Source organism: Molothrus ater, chromosome 22 (assembly GCF_012460135.2).
Source record: "Molothrus ater isolate BHLD 08-10-18 breed brown headed cowbird chromosome 22, BPBGC_Mater_1.1, whole genome shotgun sequence".
In the NCBI taxonomy this organism is placed as follows: domain Eukaryota; kingdom Metazoa; phylum Chordata; class Aves; order Passeriformes; family Icteridae; genus Molothrus; species Molothrus ater.
Window position 1 is genome coordinate 5225846 of NC_050499.2, and position 23041 is coordinate 5248886.

The following is a 23041-nucleotide window of genomic DNA, read 5'->3' on the forward strand; positions in this document are numbered from 1 at the left end:
CACGGAGGAGGGGTATCCTAAAAATACCTGGAAAATGAGTTTTAAGGTGCAAGTGGCAATTTTTTGTTCCAGTGATGTGGTAGGTGTGAGCTCCAGATTAATTAAGCCCTGTGTGATGGGCAGGGGCAGCAGCAGGAGGGGTTTGGGCAGCACCTCTTGGTGTGGGGATATTTTTGACTTCCCACAGCAGCAGGAAGCTAAAAATCATCCCTAAAAACAACGTGCTGCTGTACGTTAAGATTGCTGAGAGATTGGGTCTTTAAAAGGGAGAAAAACTCAGTGAAAATGAGGGTTTTTATTATCATGGCAAGGACAATGATGGGGATGCCAAGATACGACTGCCTTGCAAGATAAAGTGGCACATGTTCTACACAAGAATGTGTACAATGTCTGACGACTCTGGAAATCTGTTCCTCAGCAGATTTCCCAATAAATTAACACAACAAAAATACTTTCATATAAAACAAAGTCCAAAGGATTTTTTTTTTTGTCCTAAAGTAAAAGCAAAACCTTCAGGGACTATATTATCTCTCTCTACATATATAATCTCCTGAATTTTTCTTTTTTTTTTAAATAAATTTATTCTTGTCTTAGAAAAATAAAATGAGTAGCCAATTTAGTCAACGGAAAATATCTCACAGACTTAAAAGCATGCCCAGCAAGCATAGCCTTGTAAGACTAAATTAATGTTAAATCAAAGCAATTTGTTACTCAACCAACCTAGTCTGCAATTCACAGTTGATTACTACAAAGTGTATTCTTAAAATTATTATTATTTTTTTCTTTTTTTTTTGGCCCATATAAAAATAACGTATTGCAACTCAAAGTGCATTTTTAAAATAAACAATCAACTATTTTTTATCAAATAAAATATTTACACCATTTGGTTTTGTACAGTCAGAAATGAACTTCAGGCGATGACCATGGGGACGTCGTCTGAAAATCCAGTTATCATTGGGGCTTCATCGTCCTCATCTCCTGGAAAACAAACCCAAAACAGAGCTGTTAGGGGGCACTTCAAAAAATCTGGTTTTTATCCTCAGCACTTTAAAATCTGGTTTTAAGTGATTTGCATTGGAAGGAGAGGTTTCATTTGATAAAAATATTGGTTGGGAAAATTTGGTGGTTGGACTTGATGGTCTTGAAGGTCTTTTTCAGGTTTAACAATCCCGTAATTCTGTGATTTGTATTCTGAGACCAAATCCATCGAGATTGTGATGCCAGAGTGGCCCAAACCATGATAAAGAATTAATTCTTGTCCTAATTTCATGTCCTCAACGTGTTTTTAAGTGATTTGCATTGGAAGGAGGGGTTTATTTGATAAAAATGTTTGGTTGGGAAAATTTTTGCCTCCTGGACTTGATCTTGAAGATCTTTTCCAAGTGTAACAACTCTGTAATTCTGTGATTTGTACTCTTAGATCAAACCCATAGAGACTGTGAGGCCAGAGTGGCCCAAACCATGAAAAAGAATTAATCCTTGCCCTGATTTCATGTCCTCAACGTGTTTTTAAGTGATTTGCATTGGAAGGAGGGGTTTAATGTGATAAAATGTTTGGTTGGAAAAAGTTTTGGCAGTTGGACTTGATGGTCTTAAAGGTCTGTGCAACCTTAACTATTGTATGATTCCGTGACTTGCAGTCTTAGCTCAAATCTATGGAGACTGTGCTGCCAGAGTGGCCCAAACCATGATAAAATAATTAATTCTTGCCCTGATTTCACATCCTCAATGCATTTCCAAGTGATTTGCATCAGAAGGAGAGGTTTAATTTGATAAAAACATTTGGTTGGGAAAACTTTTGCCGGTTGGACTTGATCTTGAAGATCTTTTCCAAGTTTAACGACTCTGTAATTCTCTGATTTGTGCTCTGATATCAAATCCACAGAGACTGTGAGGCCAGAGTGACCCAAACCAAGACAAAGAATGAATTCTTGCCCCGATGTCACACCCCCAGTGCTGTCCCCAGATGCCACCAGGGCCCACGTACCCAGATCATCCCCGGAGGAGAAGATGGCCGAGCCCAGGCGCGAGCTGTAGTGGCTGTTGGCGAAGGCAGTGAAGCTGCTCTGGAGCCTCCTGTGCCTCATGTAGAGCACCACAAAGCCAATGCCCAGGGTCACCAGCAGCAGGAACAGCACGGGCACCACGATGGCAGCCACGTCCGTGGCCTGGCCTGATTTGGTGGCTGAGGGGTCTTTACCTGGTGAGGGAGGGACACAAGGGCTGCTTTAGCACATCCCTGGTCACAACAGCACACAAAATAAAACAGCAGTGTCACTGACATCCTTTATGAAAAATCCTTTCCTTAGGATTGTACCTTCTGAGAAGCTGAGAGGCCTCAGGAACAAAATGCAAACAATGGTTATCTGCTGCTGTGGAATGCAACAGGTGCAGCTGGGATTGGGCTCATGTGGTTGTTTCTAATTAATGGCCAATCACAGCCCAGCTGGCTCAGACTCTCTGTTCGAGATACAAACCTTTGTTATCATTCTTTCCTTTTTCTATTCTTAGTCAGCCTTCTGATGAAATCCTTTCTTCTTTTCTTTTAGTATAGTTTTAATATAATATATATCATAAAATAATAAATCAAGCCTCCTGAAACATGCAGTCAGATCCTCATCTCTTCCCTCATCCTCAGACCCTTGCGAACACCACCACAGACTCCACGTTTCAGAAGGCTGATTTATTATTTTATGAGATATATTATATTATAAGAAAATGATATATTAAAACTATACTAAAATAATAGAAGGAGGGATTTCATCAAAAGGCCAGCAAGGAATAGAAAGGAATGACAATAAAATCTTGTGACTGCTCACAGCCTCGACACAGGTGGCTGTCATTGGTCATCAAGTAAAAACAATTTCACATGCTGGGTAAACAATTTTCCAAATCACATTCCAAAGCAGCAAAACTTGGAGAAGCCGAAGCTTCTCAGCTTCTCAAGAGAAAAGGTCCTAACAAAAGGATTTTTCATAGAATGTGTCTGTGACAGATTGGAGGATGAAATTGCCACCTCTCCAATGACAGTGGACAAACCAACAGTCCATCAAATTTCTCCTCCTCCAGAGAGGAATGTAAAAACAATAATTATTTACATAAAAATGTATGAGCAACTCCATTACAAGATTGTAAACATCAGAAGGTTTAGAAGAACAGGGCAACACATCCCTAAAGAATTTATGAGGCTTCCCTGAGTGTTTTTTTAAGGAGGATGAGGAGGAAACAGGGACTCACCTGTTCCCAGCTCGTCGTAGAGAAGCGTGGCTGGCTCCCCACACATCTGCCCCCCGTACAGGCACCGTGCCTGCACGCTGAACGAGTAATTGTGGCCCATCTTCAGGTTGGACACCTTGAAGAAGTTCTCTGTGGTGTTGCCCAGGTAGGCTGTGATGTTCATCAAGCTGTCAAACATGTGAATCTCGTAGCCCTGGCGGAAACACAAGCCCCGAGTCACTCGGCTGCAGAGGGTGGGTTTGCTCCTTCCAAAAGGGCTTGGAAATTTGGTTTTCCTCCTGGATCTGGCTTTGATGAACCCTGGGGCTGGGGACGAGGTGGGGACTGGGCACAGCTTGGACCCAATCTTGCAGGGCTTTTCCAACCTAAATGACTCTGGTTTGGTTTGTCTGATCCACTCTGTCCTTAGCACCCATCCCAGCCCACCCAAGCACAGAGTCCAGGAGGGCTTTCTTGGTGCAGTTTTCTCTTTGCCCATGCTCTGACAGATAACATTTCACAGATTTTCTATCCAAGTCTGAATAACAACAACTTTCAGACTTCCTGGCATGGCAGGGCAGTGTCCTTTTCTCAGTCCTTTCACACAGGGGACAATTGTCCTTTTCTAGCAGGATAATTATGTTCCTAAAAGGTGACTGATTGGATCTATCAGCTTCAGAGCCTCAGCCATGACATGAATTTTAGTGAGCCCTTGTAGAGGGCTCACCAAGGACAGGATGGATTTCAGAGCCTGTGAAAGGAGCCTTGCACTGACTCTGCTCCAGGATTTTCTGTAGGACAGGAGGCACAGCGAAACTTACCCGGCTTTCATTGAAATTACTTTCCTTCAGTGCCAAACTCTTCCAGAAAAGCAGAATATGGTCGTTTTCAGTGATGATTTTTAAGGCGTCCGGTGCAGACAGGGGGACTACAAATGGGAAAAAAAAGTGGCAGGGGGTGAGGTTGTAGCACTGGTGGCACTTTCCTATTGCATAAATTGAGTCAATTCTGAAAGTTAGTGGGGTTTTCTAGGGATCAGCACAATACTCTGCTTGGAAAAGGGATGTGCTGGAGGAGATGCAGGAAGAATTTTTCACTGGTAGGGCTGTGATGGTACTTGGTGATGGGTGCACAGCCAAACTGGTGCCTTTCCCACCTCCATTTATCAGGAGAAAAACATCAGATATCATTTGAGAAGCTTCCTCTCCACTGCTGTTGTTTGGGGGTGTAACCACCTCCCCTGGGAGGCCTCCCAGAACTGGGCTTTGCCCAGTGGGCAAAGTGGGAGAGGACCAAGAGCTGCAGGGACATTCCTGCATCCTCCAGGCTGCTCAGGATGGGTGCTGTGTCCCTCACCTGTGTTGATCTTCATGCTGGATTCCTTGCTCATGTTTCCCAGCTGGACAATCACGTGGTATTTCCCTCCTGGCTCCAGTTTCTTTATGGTGTACTCCACTGTGCTGTTCCGGCTTTTCACTTTGTAGATTTTATCCGTTTTCCTCACCAAATCTTTAACTGCCACGGCATAGAGCTGGAGGGGGAGGAAATGGATGGGAAAAAATCTAATTTTCCTGCAGAATTTCAGCTTAACAGTGGTAGGACATTAGAGAGGGTGGGTAAAATTTGCATTAAACCAGGGCTGAGCTTTACAGAAAGCCTGGGGAGCAAAATTCCAAGCCTCTCTCTAGATTTCTGCCCAAAATCAGCATTTACTGATACAGGAAATTACTGATACAGAAAATCAGCATTTACTGATACAGCAAATGCAGTTAGTGGAACAGATGAGAGCAGGAGGAAAAGCTCAGGTTGTATTTCTTGGTGAATCACAAGGATGCAATGCAAACCCCTGCCCTGTCAGAGTTTCCAGCTCTGCTGGGAAGGTTTATACCTCCAAAGCTTTGCTGGTAAAGTCTCTGGAGCAGAAGGGGAGGGGAAAGCTTGCTGAGAAAATGACTGGCCTTCAATGGAGCGAGACCTGAGTGTATTCCAGCGTGGCAGAGAACAGAACTGGGCTTTGTTGAGGCAGGGGGCAGTGCCCCAGCCCAGCCTTACCCTCCTGGGCAGAGCCAAAGGCCAGAAAGGTGTTTTGGCACATGCCCAGGGCTGGTTTTAGACTTGGTCAGCAACAGATATCCCAGACCTGGCTCTTTTTAAATGTTACACTCCTGAGCTAATGGCCAGCAGGGAGGAAACGAAGACGTTGGAGGTGTCAGCGCTTTGATTTTATGCGGAGCATAGACCCGACCTCAGGCTTTCTCCAGCAGAAGAAAAGCAAGGATCTGTGTTTGGGGCAGGATTTAGTGTGCACAGGGCCGGGAGGAGGCTCTGTGAGGGGTTACCATGTCCTGGTCAGGTGAGTCATAGGGCGATTCCCACTTGATGACGGCGAACGTCTTCCCGGTGCGCACGGCGTGCAGGTGGCGCGGCGGCAGCCGGTTATCCGGGATCATCTTCACCACCACCGAGTCAGAGGGGGGCCCTTGGTAGGGAGACACCACCCGCACCTGGGAGGGAGGCACAGAGGTCAGGGCAGTGTCCTGGGGGAGCCAGGGGCGGGCAGAGGGAGGAGGAGGAGGAGGAGGAGGAGGAGGAGGGCAGCCCACCAGGAACAGGTACTGCTCGTCGCGCTGCACCAGCACCGTGGCGTTGTGCGCGCTGGTGGTGCTGTTGTGGGGGCTCCTGTACAGCTCCAGGAAGGACGTGGCGTAGAAAATTCCATAGATCTGAGGAGGAAAAGCACAGCAGGGATTGGCATGGCCCACAGCATCCGCTGGCTGCTGTGGGAAATGGATTTGTAGAGAATTCTCAGTCTGACAGAAGGTTTATTTGTTGTGTTGTCACCATCATATTTTCTGAAAAATCTCTTTGCGCAGGATTTTCTCCTGGGAAGCTGAGAAGCCTCAGAGAAAAATGAAAACAACAATCATCTGATTTGCTTCTCCTGTGTTTTGCTGCTTTGGAATGTGTTTGGACATTCTTTACCAACAGTTGTTTGGTTTCATGTGAATTGTTTTTGACTTAATGACCAATCCACAGTCAGGCTGTGTCGGGACTCTGGAAGGAGTCACGAGTTTTTCATTATCATCTTTTAGCCTTCTGTCTGTATCCTTTCTGTATTCTTTAGTGTAGTTTAGTTTAGTATTCTTTAATATAATGTAGTATCTTAAAATAATAAATTAGCCTTCTAAGAACATGGAGTCAGATTCATCATTCCTTCCTGCCACGGGGCACCCCACAAATACAACAGTGCATATCTGTGTGTAAGCTTTGAGATAAGAAATGTTGACTTAGAAATGTCATGGAATAGGATGGATATGGTTGGGAGAGAAATGGAGCCAGAAACAGATATTGTTGAGGGAGAAATGGAACAAGATACAAGTTTTAAAGGAGGGGTTTATAAATAAGACTAAATACTTTGGAGAAATGTTGACTTAGAAATGTCATGGAATAGGATGGATATGGCTGGGAGAGAAATGGAGCCAGAAACAGATATTGTAGAGACAGAAATGGAACTAGAAACCAGTTTTAAAGGATGGTTTTATAAATAAGACCAAATACTTTGGAGAAATAGAACTATGAAAGATGTACTGTAGTAGGATTTACGAGGGGTAATTTTAGATTATTGGTTTTAAGGTATTTACAGTATGGTGTGGTAAAAGTTGATAGGTTAAGAAACACTTACAATGTATTATAATTAGGAAATAGACTTCTGTCAGACTTTGAGAATTTTCTACAAATCCATTTCCCACTGGCTGTCAATTTTAGGGGCATGAAGCAAAGACCCTTTTCCCTCTGGACCCTTTTCCTGCTTTTCCCTCTGTCTTGCCCAAGCTCAATCTGCCCATTTCCCTTTGAACTCCCAACCCAAACCCCCCAAGCTCATCTCGGGTAACAGCAGTTGATTCAAAGGCTGCTGGAGCATTGTGCTGTGTTTGAGCCACTTCTCACTACAACAAACACACAAGAAGCTTTGCTTTGCTTCTGTTTAAAAGGCAGGAGGAGTTCTTTCCCTCATTATCCCCAAAATTTTCAGGGCCTTGGAGTTCACTCCAAACAAATTATCCTGATTTCAGGGGGGTTGTGAGCTGCTCAGAGGCTCTGAGGGAAGGGTTGGTGCCTTACCACATTCCTGGGGCCAGTCCAGCTGCATTCCACGGCCGTCTGGTTGATGGCCTTGGCCTTGAGGCTTGGGGACACTGGCCTGGTGCCACTGGTCACCACGTGCACAAAGGACAGAGGGCTGTCACCCAGCTCCGTCTTAGCCCAAGCAGAAATTTCATAGGGGGTGTGAGCTGTCAGATTGGCCACTGAGCAAAAAGAGAAAGGGGCACTGTTGGGTGAGGCAAAGCACAAAGCACGAGGGAAGGGTCAGCATCACAGACAGACAGGAGCCTGCCTCTCCTGGGCTGTACTTTCATGATTTCGCAGTAATTTCCTTTATACAGAAGCACCTGAGACTCTGGAACCCAACCCAGCCTTGCTTTTCTGTGCCCGGATGATTTCACATATCCACACTGAGATTTTCCCAAACCAGAAATGTGATTACTGTGTGCAAGCCCAAGAAATCCTTGTCCTGTTTCTGCTCCCTTTGGCAGATGAAAAATGGAACAACAAACAAAACCCCACTGATGAGAAAGGACTAGTGCAGCTCTGGGGGTAAATCCCAAATCTGCTTGAAATCCCCAGGTCCTCAGAACAGAATTTGCTGCTTTGTCCTGTCCAGATTTAAACAGGATTGTTTAAACAGAACTCCTAGTAGCAATAAAAAAATAAAATAATCCTATAACCCCTCATAAATCCTTCTGCTTGGTGTTGACCAAAGCAAAGCTTTCTATTTTGAGCAGAATTTACCTTTTTGGATGGACTTTTCTCCTTCTATGACCAGAGTCCTTTTTTCCTGCCTGTGGCTATCAAATGTCCAGTAGATGTTGACCACGTAGCCACTGACCTGTCAAGCCCAAGGACACAGAGCCATCAGCTCAGCTGATGCACACAGGGAACCAGGGCTACTCTCAGACCCCTGACAGTCCTTGCATTGTATTTTCCATCCCAATTAAGAGCCCCGGGGCAGTTTGGGAGCAGGAAGAAATTATTTGGCATGAAATAATTGGTAATTGCAATGCTTCAGTGGGTGACAGCTTCTCCCAGCCACTATTCACCATTTCCCCAGCTCAGAGGGAAGGGGAAAAACTCTTACCTTGATATTCGTGGTCATTTTTAGGCTGAAACTTATGGAGTCCTCACTGTAGCTCTCAATGTGGATGACAGGGGGAGGAATGACTGGGAGGAAAGAGAGAAAAAACCTGTTAGTACAGCACAAAGAAATAAAAAATATTTCTTGAGAGGGGACAGATAAAATACAGATTTTTGTGTTAAAAGCTCCCAGCACAGGACACCCCAACCTTGCCTAAGCCACGTCCCCCTCAGAGAAGACACTGATTTTTAGCTCCAGCACTGAAAAGCTGCTTTATCTGTGCCTTGCTCAGTGCAGGCTGGAACTGGAGGGGTCTGGGCAAGGGGATTTCCCTCTGCACTCAGCAGGGTGAGCTCCTATCCCAGGAAACAGCTCCTGCACTTCCAAGGAGCTGCTGAGGAACATCAGGAGCTGTCGGTGCAAAGCACTTGTGCAAAACCCGAAGTCAGAGCTGTTTCTGTTCTTTCTACCTCTGTTTTTCTAACCACCAGGTAATTCACATTATCTGGATCCTGCACTTTGAGCAGCCTGGTGTTTTCTTTCCCGTCTTTCATCTGACAAATTAGCAGACAATTTTGATGCAGGGACATAAGTTTGGATGAAAAAACTTGGCATGAATACAAACGACTTCAAAAGGCTTTTCTTAAAAAAAAACACAAAAAAACAGGTTGGGAAGGAAATGATTTACTGTGCTGTTTGAATTTATCTGCTGTTAGACTGTGATGTTGTGATAGTTCTTGGGAGCTATGGTTGTTTTTTGTGGTCTAAACCTGCAGGAGGATCCACAATAATTGTGATCTGAGAGGGAGAAGGATGAGCCAGCATCCTTTTAGAGTGAGAGTGATGGAGTTGGTAATTTCTTGTCTATCTGGAGGCAGGATTTGGCCAACAAAAGTCTGAGGGAATCTGTCTGCAGCCTGGGAGAGAGAGGACAGGCTCCTGCTCAGTGCCAGGGCAGCACATCCATCCCCTGTGCCACAGGGCTCAGAGGAAGAGGCAGTGACCCTTCCAGAGATGCCACTGAACTCTGAGGCAGCTCAGGCTGAGTGAAAAAATCACTTTTTACAGGTCATTTTTACCAGCAAAGCTGTGAAAGGCTCAGCAGGGAGAGTAAAGGCCGGGGAGGTGGCTCTGGATGCTGCTGCTGGTGTTTCAGGCTGCTCCTCACCTTCTCTGACCCGACCCAAACAACAACAACATTTACCTTTGCCTTTGACCGTGGTTATGGACTTGGATTCACTCCAGTTTCCCACCCCTCGGCTGGTTACTGCAGCAACCTTTGGAAACCAGAGGGAGAGGGAACATGAGCAACATTTTTACAGTGCAAACAGAGAGGGGAGGTGAGAGCAAGGTTACAGACCTGGCAGGGCTCCTGGGAAAAGGACTTGGAAGCAAACAATAGCTTAATTACTTGGCAATAAAATGCTTAATGCAGAGATACAGCCGACTGCTTAAAGTCAATTAAAGGAATCTAAGAGGAGGGAGGTGCAGCCTCTTTGCAGATAACTGCTCTCTGATGGGATCTTGGAGGAGCCCATCAAGATAAGGAGCTGGGGACTCCAAGGGCCATAAAGTAGCTGAGAGCCAGGCCAGGGAAGAACATGCAAACCCCGAAATACTTCCAAAGATTTATCTGGGGATGGGTCATACTGGGAAGGAATAGCACGGGAGGAAAGCCTCCAACCAGCCGTGAGAATAACACGGATTTGGAGGAGGGGATTCATCACAGTGAACTTCCCCAAGAACTCAGGAGCATGGACAATGGCAAAGCACTCATTTCCCAGGGCTCACTGTGCAGACTTTTCATTTCCTTTTCTTATTACTTCTGTCTATAATTACCCAGCCTCTCCCCTGTGCAGACATTCCCCACAGGCAGATCTGCTTCTTTTCCCACTCATACACCAAGGACCAAATTTATCTCTGGCCCACATCCAGTGCAATTGCAGTGACATTGGAATGGGCAATTAGCAGGGAGGATTTTGTAATCCAGCCTGGCCTTGTGGGACAAAGGAGCAAATCAAGGGCCTTGGAACTGTAGACATTAGCAGTGGTGCTGCGGGTTGGCATTAAAGGGCAGGGCTTGAACAAGATGTTTTTTTAACAAGATATTTTTTTAGCAAGTTTTTAGCTGTGCAGAACTTAGGCCGCTCAGGAATGAGAGCTCACTTAGAGTGAGCTTTGGAAATACTCTGAGAGAGAGTTTTGGAAATACTCACTCTGAGAGAGAATTTGGGAATACTCTGAGAGGGAACTTAGAAAATGCTCACTCTGAGAGAGAGCTTTGGAAATGCTCACTCTGAGAGAGAGCTTTGGAAATGCTCACTCTGAGAGAGAGCTTTGGAAATATTCACTCTGAGAGAGAGCTTTGGAAATGCTCTGAGAGAGAATTTTGGAGATACCCTGAGAGAGCTTAGGAAATACTCACTTTGAGAGAGAGCTTTGGAAATATTCACTCTGAGAGAGAGCTTTGGGAATACCCTGAGAGGGAACTTTGGAAATGCTCACTCTGAGAGTGAGTTTTGGAAATACTCTGAGGGAGAGCTTTGGAAATACTCACTCTGACTGTGTAGAGAGTGTTGACCTGCAAGTTCTTGATCTCGGTGTAGTTCTTGGTGGTTCTGAGGGATGACCACTCCTTGGATCCACTGCTGCTGTATTCCACCTAGGAGCACCAAAGCAAGGCTTGAGGACTCAAAAATACCACAGGTCAGCAGAGACACCTGTTTATCTCTATCCCAGACCTGTTTATCTCTGTCCCTCTGAGATAAAATGCCAGCAGAAAGAAGCACAACATCTCAGAAAGGGAGAAATTAAGAACTCCAGGGCTGTGGTGCTGCCTACAGCATTTCTTCTCCCAACTTGCCTGATGCTCCCAGCAGATTTCCTCCCCAGAATATCCCATTCCAGGCCCACCCCACCCTGCAGCTGGCTGTGTGCTGGTGTCCCCACGTCCCCAGGGGCAGCAGGACTCACGATGAATTCCCGGATGAGGCCGTGGGCGTTCACGGGGGGGCTCCACCAGCCCATCACCACACCCTCAGCTTCTCTCTTCAGGGACAGCTGCAGGTTCAGGGGAGCATCTGGTACTGGAGAGAGAAAGAGAAATACATTAGTGCCAGTCACAGTGGTGTGCCCAGAGCGTGCAGGGAAAAGTAGAATCTCACTGAAAAATCAGGACAAAGGGGTGGATGGCCCTTGCTCCCAGTCCAGCACAATTCTGTACTGGAATGTTCTGCCCGGGGAGGTGGTGGAGTCCCCATCCCTGGGTGTGTTTAACAAGGCCTGGATGTGGCTCTGGGTGCCAGGGTTGAGTTGAGCTGTTGGGGTATGGGTTGGATTTGATGATCTTGAAGCTCTCTTCCAACCTGGTGATTCTGTGATTAATTCCCAAACCCAGGGAAAGACCCTTTTTGTTCATAGCAGGGATATCTCTACTTTTCAGCCCTGTGGCATTCACATTCTCTGAAAAAATTTCTCCACCCAGGATTTTTCCCCTGGGAAGCTGAGAAGCCTCAGAGAAAAGGAAAACAATTCTTATCTCATTTGCTTCTCCTGTGTTGTGCTCGTGTGGAATGTGTTTGGAGATTGTTCACCCACAGGTGATTGTTCCATTGCATTCTGCTGGGAGTTGTTTTGACTCTTTGGCCAATCAGGGCCAAGCTGTGTCAGGACTCTGGAGAGAGTCACCAGTTTTCATTATTATCTTTTTAGGATTTAGTATCTTTTCTTTAGTATAATATAGTATAGTATAATATAGTATTCTTTAATATAATATAGTATAGTATAATATAGTATTATAGTATAATATATTAATAGTGTATATATAATATTATTAATAACATTATATATAATATATAATAATTATATTTATTATATTAATAATATCATATAATTTAATATATTATATATATTGTATATATATGTAATATATATTAATAGTATTATAGTATAATATAGTATTCTGAGAAAATGGAGAGACATATGAGAACATAATATAGTATTATAAATATAGTATTATTGGTATTATAGTATAATATATTATTAGTATATATATAATATATTAGTAATAATATAATATAATTAATATATTTCAATATATGTAATTAATAATTGTATTAATTAATAATAATGTATAATATGTTATATTATATATAATGTATAATATGATATAATGATATGCATTATATGTACATAATATGTATATATATAATATATAGTGTATATATTATATAAATGTATATTGCAATATACATATGTGTATATATACATATATACACACATATATATACATATATATACATACATAATATATTAATAGTATTATAGTATAATAGAATATTCTGAGAACATGGATGCATCATTCCTGCCTTGGCTGGGGCATTCCCTGCAAACAAAATTCATGCCAAAGCAGCACCAATGTGGCAGGCAGTGGTGGCAGCAGCAGCTGTGCTTACGTCCTTCGGGCGCCCTCAGAGTGATGAAGTCGTTGGTGTTGTAGACCCTGCTCAGACACTGCACCTGCACCTTCACCTGGTAGCTGCAGTCGGGCTTGAGGACCTTGAGAACGCCGTTGGTTTTGTTGCTGTGGGTCTCCAGGACCTTCCAGATGCTCTCACCGACCATCCTGAGGGACAGAGGCACACGCCTCCAGTCAGGATGGGCTTTTTTAGCCTAGAACGTTTATATTTATCCCAAAAAATGGAACCATTTTAAAAGGCTGCTGCTCATTTTGGTAGTGCCACACCAGCAATTTGAAAAGATGCCACTGGAAGGCCTAAACTAACCATGTTTTGGTGACTTACAAGCCCCTGAGCTTTTCTATAACTCTTGCGCTCAAATTTATTACCTTTGTTCTTGCTGTTAATGGTCCCACAAAGACGAGGCCCAAGTGGAAAAAAAAATGAATATAACAACTTTACTGTCTGAGTACATGGTCAAGGAGGAAACCAATGCAATTTGTCAGAATTTCCCTCTGGGTGCACCTATTTTGTGTCTCTATTGCTCACAAATATTAGATTTTCCAAGCAAAACTTGATTAAGGAGCTCTGAAGGTCTCAGGCCTGATTCTCTGTGGTTCTCTGCAGTAAATACAGGCACACCTGTGCTCATGCTTGTCCTCTTTACCTGCCACAACACCAGGGAGAGATGATGTACCTGTAGTAGATGTTGTAGACACAGGAGGTCGAGGACATCCTTTTGGGCCGAGCCCACGTCAGGGTGACATCACCAGAGAAATCAGCTGTCCACTGCAGGTTCTGGACCTTGTACACGATTGTGTCATCTGAGCAGAGAATGGGAGAAGGGAATTTACTGCAGGGAAACAAGCCCTGTGCCCAGGAGAGAAACAAGGGAAAAGTGAGAGAGCAGAGAATGGGAAAAGGGAATAATTTGCTGCAGGGAAACAAGCCCTGTGCCCAGGAGGAGCTTTGTTTGTAACACCAGCAACAGGGGAGGCAGGAACAGCACTGACTGAAGGGATGTCACGTAAATGAGATGTGTGATTTGTCCTGGGCTCACAGAGGGCAGCTCAGAGCAGGGATTTACCCCTGGTGCTCTCAGTTCTACCCAAAATGTCTTCATGCTGCAGCAGGCAAGCATCCCCTTTCCCCTGAGGAAGGATAAAGTGTGGCTGTTGATGAAATACTGGGAATTTTGTAATTGTGTGAGTGAAACCTGCCCACTGTCACCCTTCTCCTGCTGTGATCAGTCTGTGCTGTCCCTGTCACCATCCAGGCCCTTTTCTTTGTGTGTTTTCCCCTTATCACATCTTGTGCTCAGCAGCGGGACCAAGCAAAGGCTGGTAATTCCAGTTTGGGGCTTGCCTGGACACAAACTCTGGCTGAATCACTGCCTGACCTTCCCAGAGGCATTCAGGGGATAAAATCACTGTGGAACCCAGCCCTGGCAGGGCTGGGGATGGGAAGTGCTGATCTGAAATGCCCCAAATCCATGCCCTGCTCCCACCAGACCACTCCCTGACGTCTCTTTGTGCGCCCAAATCCCTCTCTCTTTGGAGCCCAAATCCCACTGTTGTGGTTTGGCTCTGCTGGGGTGCTCAGCTTTGGTGCTGAACAGAAACCAAGCAGAGCAGGGGCAAATTGCTGCTGTTTTGCTTTCCCTAAACAGCTGGAATTAAATCCAGCAGGCATGTGGGGGAATGGACAGCACGGCAAGGCAATTTTTCCAAGGGAAAATAAATGGTTTTCCCTCGGTGAAGCAGCTGAGTTGTGCATCTCAGCAGCTCCTTCCCCCTCCCCTGAACCCTGCTAGCCTCTCCCAATCAATATTTAATTAAAGAACTAAACCTGATTGATGCCCAGCCCCCCCAGCAGTTCTGTGGGGGAGCTGCTGAAGCTCATGGCTGGCTGGAGGCAGTGATCAATCCCTGCTATCAGCCCAGGGTGGGCTCTGTCCCTCTGCCCCCACCAAGGGACAGCCAGGGATGGCAGCAGGGCACGTGCCACATCCCCAGGGTCACCTTGCAAAGCAGGGCAGAGCAGGAGACTCATTTCACCTGTGGCCTGTGTAAAACAGCCAGCTTTGCTCCTATCCATCCTAAAACGATTTTTTTTTTTTCCCTCTCTCTGAGGCTGCTGGAAGACAAATTGTCAGTGCAGAAGCTGCTGGGAAGTTTGTCCCAGCTGGTGATAAATGGGTGAGGAGGCAGCTTGGACAACAGAGGCAGATAAATCAAGGATGTTGTGAGGGCAAGGTGACAGACCCAGGAGAGCACCTCTGTGTGCTGACAGGGAGCAGGGAGCGAGGGCTGGGACAGGGCTGCTGCTCACCTGTGCAGTTCCTCTCATCGCTGCTGTCTGAGCAGTCCAGGTACCCGTCACAGCGCTCTGGCAGCAGGATGCAGGCCTCCCCATCCTCACACCTGAAGCCACTAGGGCAGGACAGGCTGCTTGGAGTGGCTGAAAAGAGGCACAACAGTTCAGGACTGGAGGCAGGGAAGTTCCCTCGGCAGCACTGGAATGTCTGCAGGTGGCTGCACGTCAGGGATGGAGCTCAGGCTGGTGTGGCACACACTGGGGTGTGTCACACTCTGGGGTGGCTCCTGCTGGCTGCACCTTCAGAAGAACCTGGAGCCCATCCCATGAAAAACAATAACTGGACTTCTAATGGGAATAGCACCCCTTGGGCTTTTCATCCTTTTAAATTTTTTTCTGTAAAGGATTTCTGTTTTCCGTACAGGATTTTTCCCTGCAGGGATTTCCCCAGCAATCAAAGCCTCCTCAGAGGTTTCCCTACCCTCACAAGTCTCGGGTTCTCTAGTTGGTCAGAGTGACTCTGAGATATTTTACAAAGTCTCTTTTCTCAGCTCGGCTCTCAAAGAAGGAGTCAGAGCTGTTCAGTTCTCAGTCTCAAGGTTGTTCATTGTTTCTTATCTATAAAATTCTTTCTCCTGTCCTGCTGAGGTCCTCTCAGCAAGACAGACAGGGGCACTCTGCCTGCCCCCAGGGTGGTGTTATCTTTTTATACTAAAAACTACCTGTACAATATTTACAATTAATTCCCAATACCTATCAGCTATGTTAGACAATGAGCTTCTACTCTAAACCAAACCAAAAGTGCCACCATCACAGCAGAAGATGGAGGCCAAGAAGAAGAAGGAGAAAGGCTGGACACACCCAGATTCCTCCATCTTGCCCCCTGAACCCCCATTCTAAAACCCCCAAAAATCTATTTTTTACCCCATGATAAATTCACTATCATTCTACTTAATTTGTCGTGGCTTGTAATTCTTCATATAAGGGCGGGTAATTGTTTTTTCCAAGGGCTAAATCAAAGGCACAGGGGTCCTGGGCTCTGTGCCAGGGTCCCTGAGCCCCCTGGCAGGGGTTTGGGCACTCCAGGACAGCCAGAGGGGTGTGCTGGGTTCTGACACACAGGGAGATCCCCGGGGGAGAGCTCCAGGTGTGCCCCTGTCCCTGCCCACACTCACGGCAGTTCCTCTCGTCGGTGCCGTCCTGGCAGTCCCTGACTCCATCGCACCTCTTCCAGTTGGGAATGCACTTGTGCAGCTGCTGGCACTCGAACTCGAAGCGGCTGCAGCGCCCCGGCAGCGCCGGGGACGTGGCTGTCACATTGGGTCCTGCACACACAGAGAGACAGGAGAGCACCAGCGCTGGCACCGCCACCAGGAGGGAGCAGCGCTGTCCCCGTCCCGGCTCCACTAGATGGCAACCTCCTTCCATCCAGCAGGTGATGGGGATGACGCCTTGGCCACCCTCTCTGCTGACTGCAGAGGGCTGGAAAAGCCTCTGCTCTGCAGGCAATGTGTAGCCATGATATTTTCTGAAAAATCCCTTTCTTTAGGATTTTTTTTTTTTCCTCCTGAGAAGCTGAGAGGCCTCGGGAACAAAATGCAAACAATGGTTATCTGCTGCTGTGGAATGCAACAGGGGCATCTGGGATTGGTCTCGTGTGGTTGTTTCTAATTAACGGCCAATCACAGCCCAGCTGGCTCGGACTGTCTAGTCAGTCAAAGGATTTTGTCATTCTCTGATTAAATCCTTTCTTCTATTCTTTTAGTATAGTTTTAATATAATATATATCATAAAATAATAAATTAGCCTTCAGAAGCATGGAGTCAAATCCTCGAACACCACCAGAGCAATGTGCTGCTCTGGAGCACTGTCCCAGCTGGTGGCACTGCTGGAGGGTGACAAAACTTTGTTTTACACCACAAGTTTGCTTTACACCACAAATTAACCCCACAACCTGGCCAGGCTCTGAAAGGGCAGAGCTCCCTGCAGATGTGATCTGGGAGAAGGAAAGGGGTGAGGGAGAGGAGGGCTTACTTGGGGTGGGACAGGCCTCTTCGTCAGAGCCATCGGAGCAGTCCTTGTAGCCGTCACACACCCAGCTGTTCATGATGCAGGCGCCGCTGTTGCAGCGGAAATGGTTGGGCAGGCACGTCGGGGGGATCAGCGTGGTAATGGGATGAACTGGAGAGCCTAAAAATACACCAGGGACAGCTGAGCTGAGCTCCTGCTCCTGGGTAAGCTCCCTGCTGGCTGAGGGGGAGGCAGGTGAGGCATCACAAACCCGGTGTTTTTACATTGTGTCTGCAATCAGGATATCCAAAAACACAGAGTAAAAGATGCCTGAAAGTGGCCACTCATGGGGCATTTTTGGAGCCATGGGGGCTGAGTGGTCCTTCAGCAGGTCCCAGTCCCTGTCATGCCCCTGTCAGGGCCCCAGCAGCGTGTCCTTACCCTCGCAGTCCCTCTCATCAGACCAGTCCCCGCAGTCGTTCTCCTGGTCGCACTTCCAGCGGTTGGGGATGCAGTGCCCGTTCCCACACTGGAACTGGTAATACCGGGAGCAGTTGGGGGCTTCTGTTGGGTTTTCTGGCAAGGAGAGGAGAGTCCTGTGAGCCACAGGGGCACCTCAGCACAGCTCAGAGGTGGGAGCACCTCAGAGAGCATCACCTGAGCAGCACAAGCACATTCCTTCCTCTCCATCCCCAGCATTCCCATTCCTCCCAGCCCTCACTCTGTTGTTATCACTGCTGTCTGTGTTCTTCGTGGCCAGACACCACCCCTGACCTCAGAAGCAGAGCAGAATCCACCAGAGCATGGCAGAAATGGAGGAGCAAACCCTGCAGCTCTGAAATGAGGCTGCAGCTGCCTCGCCTGGCTGGGTACAGCTCCTGCAGCCACCCGGGGAACAGTGGTAAATATTGGGTTTGGCTGTAAACTGCCTGTCTGCTCAGGGCTGGGAGGCTGTGCAGTAAATATGGTCACAGAAGAGTTAGTCAAGCACAAGATGTGCCAGGTTTTCTGCGTGCTTCACTTCACCTGCCTGCAGCAGGAGGGAAAATGACCCCGGTCTCCAGGTAGGACAGGCTGTGATGTGCTACACACACAAACACGAGTGAGAACATGAGGAAGACACTGCTCCATGCTCCTGCAATCCAAAGGAAGCTGGAGCTGCAGCGGCAGGAGGCCCTGGGGGTGCTGCTCACCACAGTTTGCTTCGTCAGAGTAGTCACCACAGTCGTCCATCCCGTCACACTTCCACACCAGGCTGATGCACACCCCGTTCTGGCACTGGAAGCTGAACTGGTCACAGGTCCGGTGGAACTCGGGGTCCTGGGCTGCAGGGGGAGGTTGGGTGTAAAGCTCAAGGGCTTCAGCAAAGCTTGAGCAGGAAGGAGCAGGCTCAGGGGCAAGCATGGATTTCTAAGCAGCTCTAGAGCCACCTTTTAGGAGAGCTGGGAGCTTCCTGGTAGCCTGGCTCTGCCCAGGGCTCTGTTTCCATTCTATGGCCACCCCTCCCTTAGCAAAGGTGCCCAGGGTGACACTTACAGCACCCACAGCTGGCATCCCTGGCTCTCCCCAGGGCTCTGTTTCCATGCTGTGCCCACCCTCCCCTGGGCATTTGTGACACTGGTGACACCCACAGCAGCCAGCATAGCTGGCACCCCTGGTAGCCTCCCCACAGCTCTATTCCTATGCTGTGCCCATCCTCCCATGGGCATTTGTGACACTGGTGACACCCACAGCACCCAGCATAGCTGGCATCCCTGGTAGCCTCCCCAGGGCTCTGTTTCCATGCTGTGCCCACCCTCCCCTGGGCATTTGTGGCATTTGTGACACTCACAGCAGCCAGCATAGGCGGCGTCCTCGTCGGAGCCGTCGCGGCACTGGACGATGCCGTCGCACACCATGGAGTGGAACAAGCACTGCTGCCGGTTCTTGCACACAAAATCCATGTAGCGGGTGCACAGGGGCTCTGCAGGGATCGGGGAAGGACAGGGGGACAGGGCTGGCACCTCTGCTGTCCTTGCAGCCAGCAGTGTCACCCGCCGGGCTCTGTGCAGCTCTGAGCGCAGCTCAGGGCGGATTTTGGGGATTTGCAGAGAGTTCCTGAGACAAACGGTCTGAGCTGTGTCCCTGCACGTGCTGCCCTCACCAGATCAGCCCTCGGGGCGGGCACAGGCACCAGGGGGGGTTTGGTGCCTCCCTGGCAGTGTCCCCCAGGCTGTGCCTTTTGCTGACCTGCTGATTTCACAGGGGGCTGTGACTGCCCAGTGAGGCTTCCCCATCATCTCCCAGGGCTTTACCCCCAGTGCAGTAAAGTGGCTTTACTGCCATTCCTGGCTTGGGCAGAGCAGAAAAAAAATGCAGCTTTGCTTTTTTACCTGCAGAAAGCTGGTTCAGACAGTACCTAATGTGCTTAAAGTACATGTTTTAGATTTTCTGGATAAAATAAGACAAAACCCTGACTTTTTGAAACCCTTTAATTTTTTTTTTTTTAAAGTAAAACCTGGGTTTTGCTTTCAAGGAAAGGTGAGTTGAAGACACATAACCTTAGGAACTGCAAGGCTTCTTGCCTTGCTTCTTGCCAGTTGCTTCTGAAGGACCTACAGTTTATATCAATCCATCTCAGCAGATCATCATTTCTTTCCAATGACCGTTTCTTTAAAAACCTGAGATGCTCTGAAGGTAACGATGTCAAAGTAACCTCATTCAACCTAACCTGCATCAAATGCTCACTAAATACTGCTAACCACAAACAACTTTTGTCAGTTTGTCTCACTGTCAGTGATCAAACTGCTAACATGGTGCCCTGGTTGAGCCATTGGTTGAGGTTTATTGTCTGGTTTAGCTGCTGGCTTAGGCTCAGTATCTGGTTTAGCTGCTGGCTTTGAGCCTGGGCTGTTGGCTGCAGCCTGAGTGACTGGGATAGCTGCTGATTTATCTCCCTGCCCTTCTTCTTCTGCTGCCCTACAGTATCTAGCAGTGTGCAATAATGCTCCTTAGGCTCATCCTGGTACTTCTCTTTCAGGTATTTCCCCACCTCAGCTGGGTTCAGTGGGAAGTCCCAGACTATGGGGTCAGAGAATTCCTTCAGGACTTGGCCCATATCCTCCCATTTCCCACAGCACTCAGGATTTTTCACTCCTGGGCCTACTCCTGGGTCAGGGGTCTCATCAGCCCCTCTAGAAATCCCAGCCCTCATTCTAGAGAAGCTGCAGGCTGTATAGAGGAAGCTTACAAGAAAGATTCTTTAACATTCAGGGGAAACTGAACACTCTCCAATAGCCATGTAACAGATTCCCAGGAGAAGAAGGAAAGGCTGAAAGGCCTCATCCCCTGCTCCTCCTCTAACAAACTGGGTGCAGAGCAAGGCACATGAGCTCATTAATGCTGCCAGCCCCAGAGCAGGGCCCCAGAGCCCCCGAGCCCGGTACCCACCACAGTGCTGCTCGTCCGAGGCGTCGGAGCAGTCGTTGATGCCGTCACAGTGTTTGCTGGTGGGGATGCAGGTGCCATTGGGGCACTGGAAGCCGTTGCACTTTTTCTCTGAAAGGCAGAATTGGGTGGGTGTTATGTGTTTTTCGGGGTTTTGTTGAAGCTGTTTTAATTAGCGGAAAAAAAAAAAGCCAGGGTTGCTGTGGTATTCACATGCCCTCTGAGGAGAGAGTGTTGTGAGACAAGTACAGAAGAAGGGAAACACAATTCTTATCTTGCTTGCTGTGCCTGTGTTGTGCTAAAGTAGAATGCAATATGGAGATGGTTTACCCAAAGTGAGGATGCTTTGCTCCCTTGGCCTACCAGGGCCAAGAAGTGTCTGTGTGTTGGATAGTATTAATTTATATAAATATTATATAAATAAAATAAATTATATAATTTGTATAAATATAATATTATATAAATGAAAGAATTATAATGTTATATGAATAAAATAATTTATAGAAATTCTATAAATAAAATACTGTATAAATAAAAGATTATATTATAGAAATAAAATAATTTATAGAAATTATAGAAATCAAATAATTTATATAAATTCTATAAATAAAATTATATATAAATAAAAGAATTCTATTATAGAAATCAAATAATTTATATAAATTCTATAAATAAAATAATATATAAATGAAAGAATTAAAGTATTATATAAATAAATTTATATAAATTATATAAATAAAATATTATGTAAATGAAAGAATTATGATATTGTATAAATAAATTATTTTTAATAAATTATATAAATAAAATATTAATTACTTTATCATACTATACACATCCCTTGGTGTGTATAGTATGATAAAGTAATTGATTTGCCTTCTGCTACCCACAGAGTCCTCCTCATCATCCTCTCCCCTTTGGTGGAGTCACCTTTGATTTACAATAGGTTTTCTCTGCACTGTGGCTGCTTTGGGAGGGGTGTGGGGCTCCCCCCGAGTTTGCCGCTGTTTTAGCTCAGTGGGTGTGCAGAAATCCCCCCCGGCCGTGGCAGAGCCCCCCTCACAGTCAGGCCCCGTTACCGCAGGTGCCAGGGTCCTCGTCAGAGCCGTCCTGGCAGTCGGCGTCGCCGTCGCACGCCCAGCGCTGCGGGATGCAGTGCCCGTTGTGGCACTGGAAGCTGGAGGCCTCGCAGGTGTGATAAACTGCTGGAACCAGAGCAAGGGGACACCTGAGAGCGGGCTGTCACCGTGTCCCTGCTGAGCTGAGAGTGCCAGGCCACCCAATCCCGCCCTGCTCCCTCCCCTGCCCCAGGATCTCCCACCAGGGGCCCAGCACAAGCAGCCACCCCATGGAGCCCAGGCAGGAGAACTCCTTGAGTCCCAGTTTCCCCGAGGTCTTCCCCTCTCTGTGCCATCCTTGCTCACGAGCCTGCTGTGCCTCAGGGATGGCTTTTGCAGGGTAGAGATGTCCCAAAGCTCTCCCCAAAGTCAGCAGCCTCTGTCCCTTTGATCTCAGCCCTTGGGGAGCGTGGGCAGAGGTGACAGCAGTGGCACCGTGCCAGAGATGGTGAGAAATGCCACCGAGATCAAGCAAGGCTTGTCAGAGCTGCAGAGTCCCCCGTGCAGAGCAGGACAGACTCAGAGAGAGCTTTTAATTAAGGCAAACAAGGCTCTTCTATGTTGCCAAAGCAAACAAGAAATACGATTCTCCCTGGGGGTTTTCCTTAGGCTCCTGTCAGGAAAATATCTGCCTGTGGGGTATCTGGGTTGCAGCCTGGTTTGTGTTGTCACTTCAGAGACAAATCCTGCTCCTCAAGCAGGAGAGCACTCAGAGTTATTGAGAAAAGCAGTGTTCAACTTAATTAAATGGCATGATCCTGAGTTTCAGGTTAGAGAGCGACATGCACTCACAGATATTTCCAAATAGTACAATCTGCTGCAGTAATATTCTATTAGGTATTCAGCATGAAATGTAATTATTTCAGATAAGAGCAATAATTGCAGCCCGGTGAAGTCAGACGGAATGTTCCTCAAATAATTGTGATCCTCTTAGATAATTCCAACTTGAGGCTTTACAAACCCGACACGCTTTTTGAAGTAGGTTCCTCTCCTGTAGTAATTCTCTCTGGAGAAACTCATACGAGAGATAAGTGATACCAATATAAATTAAACCTTCTTAGAAAGCCACACTCATGGAATACTAATGACCAGGATCAGCCCTGGGTGCTCCAGGCACAGCAAGTGCCACGGGGGTGAGCAAAGAGGAGCTCAAAGACCTGAAAGGGATCTCTTAAATCCTCCTGCCAGAGCCCCGGGACAGCAGCTGGTGCCACTCTCTGTCCCAAAGGCTCCAGGCTGCTGCCAGCATTCCCAGATCCTGGTCCCTGCAGGCTCCTCATGCCATGGAAAGCACTGCTTTTATC

General features: G+C 47.0%; 1 protein-coding gene across 2 annotated transcripts in view; it reads right to left on the bottom strand.

Annotated features, from left to right (window-relative positions):
* Positions 1 to 276: 276 nt before the first annotated feature.
* Positions 277 to 23041, bottom strand: part of SORL1 (sortilin related receptor 1) — a 55157-nt gene continuing 32392 nt past the window's right edge. Inside the window, exons 26-48 of one of the 2 annotated variants that reach the window (XM_036397377.2) lie at positions 21699 to 21821; positions 20623 to 20730; positions 19025 to 19156; positions 18387 to 18518; positions 17635 to 17769; positions 17218 to 17373; positions 16359 to 16508; positions 15199 to 15327; positions 13565 to 13691; positions 12865 to 13034; positions 11384 to 11496; positions 10968 to 11072; positions 9615 to 9687; positions 8414 to 8496; positions 8068 to 8164; positions 7339 to 7523; positions 5820 to 5939; positions 5556 to 5720; positions 4573 to 4747; positions 4038 to 4144; positions 3238 to 3430; positions 1988 to 2200; positions 277 to 978 (exon numbers count right to left, since the gene is read on the bottom strand). In XM_036397377.2, the coding sequence (XP_036253270.2) occupies positions 911 to 978; positions 1988 to 2200; positions 3238 to 3430; positions 4038 to 4144; positions 4573 to 4747; positions 5556 to 5720; positions 5820 to 5939; positions 7339 to 7523; positions 8068 to 8164; positions 8414 to 8496; positions 9615 to 9687; positions 10968 to 11072; positions 11384 to 11496; positions 12865 to 13034; positions 13565 to 13691; positions 15199 to 15327; positions 16359 to 16508; positions 17218 to 17373; positions 17635 to 17769; positions 18387 to 18518; positions 19025 to 19156; positions 20623 to 20730; positions 21699 to 21821 (3059 nt within the window). In that variant the 3' untranslated portion in view covers positions 277 to 910. Of the gene's footprint in view, positions 979 to 1987; positions 2201 to 3237; positions 3431 to 4037; positions 4145 to 4572; positions 4748 to 5555; positions 5721 to 5819; positions 5940 to 7338; positions 7524 to 8067; positions 8165 to 8413; positions 8497 to 9614; positions 9688 to 10967; positions 11073 to 11383; positions 11497 to 12864; positions 13035 to 13564; positions 13692 to 15198; positions 15328 to 16358; positions 16509 to 17217; positions 17374 to 17634; positions 17770 to 18386; positions 18519 to 19024; positions 19157 to 20622; positions 20731 to 21698; positions 21825 to 23041 lie in introns of both variants that reach the window. The other variant, XM_036397376.2, reaches the window with a different exon arrangement.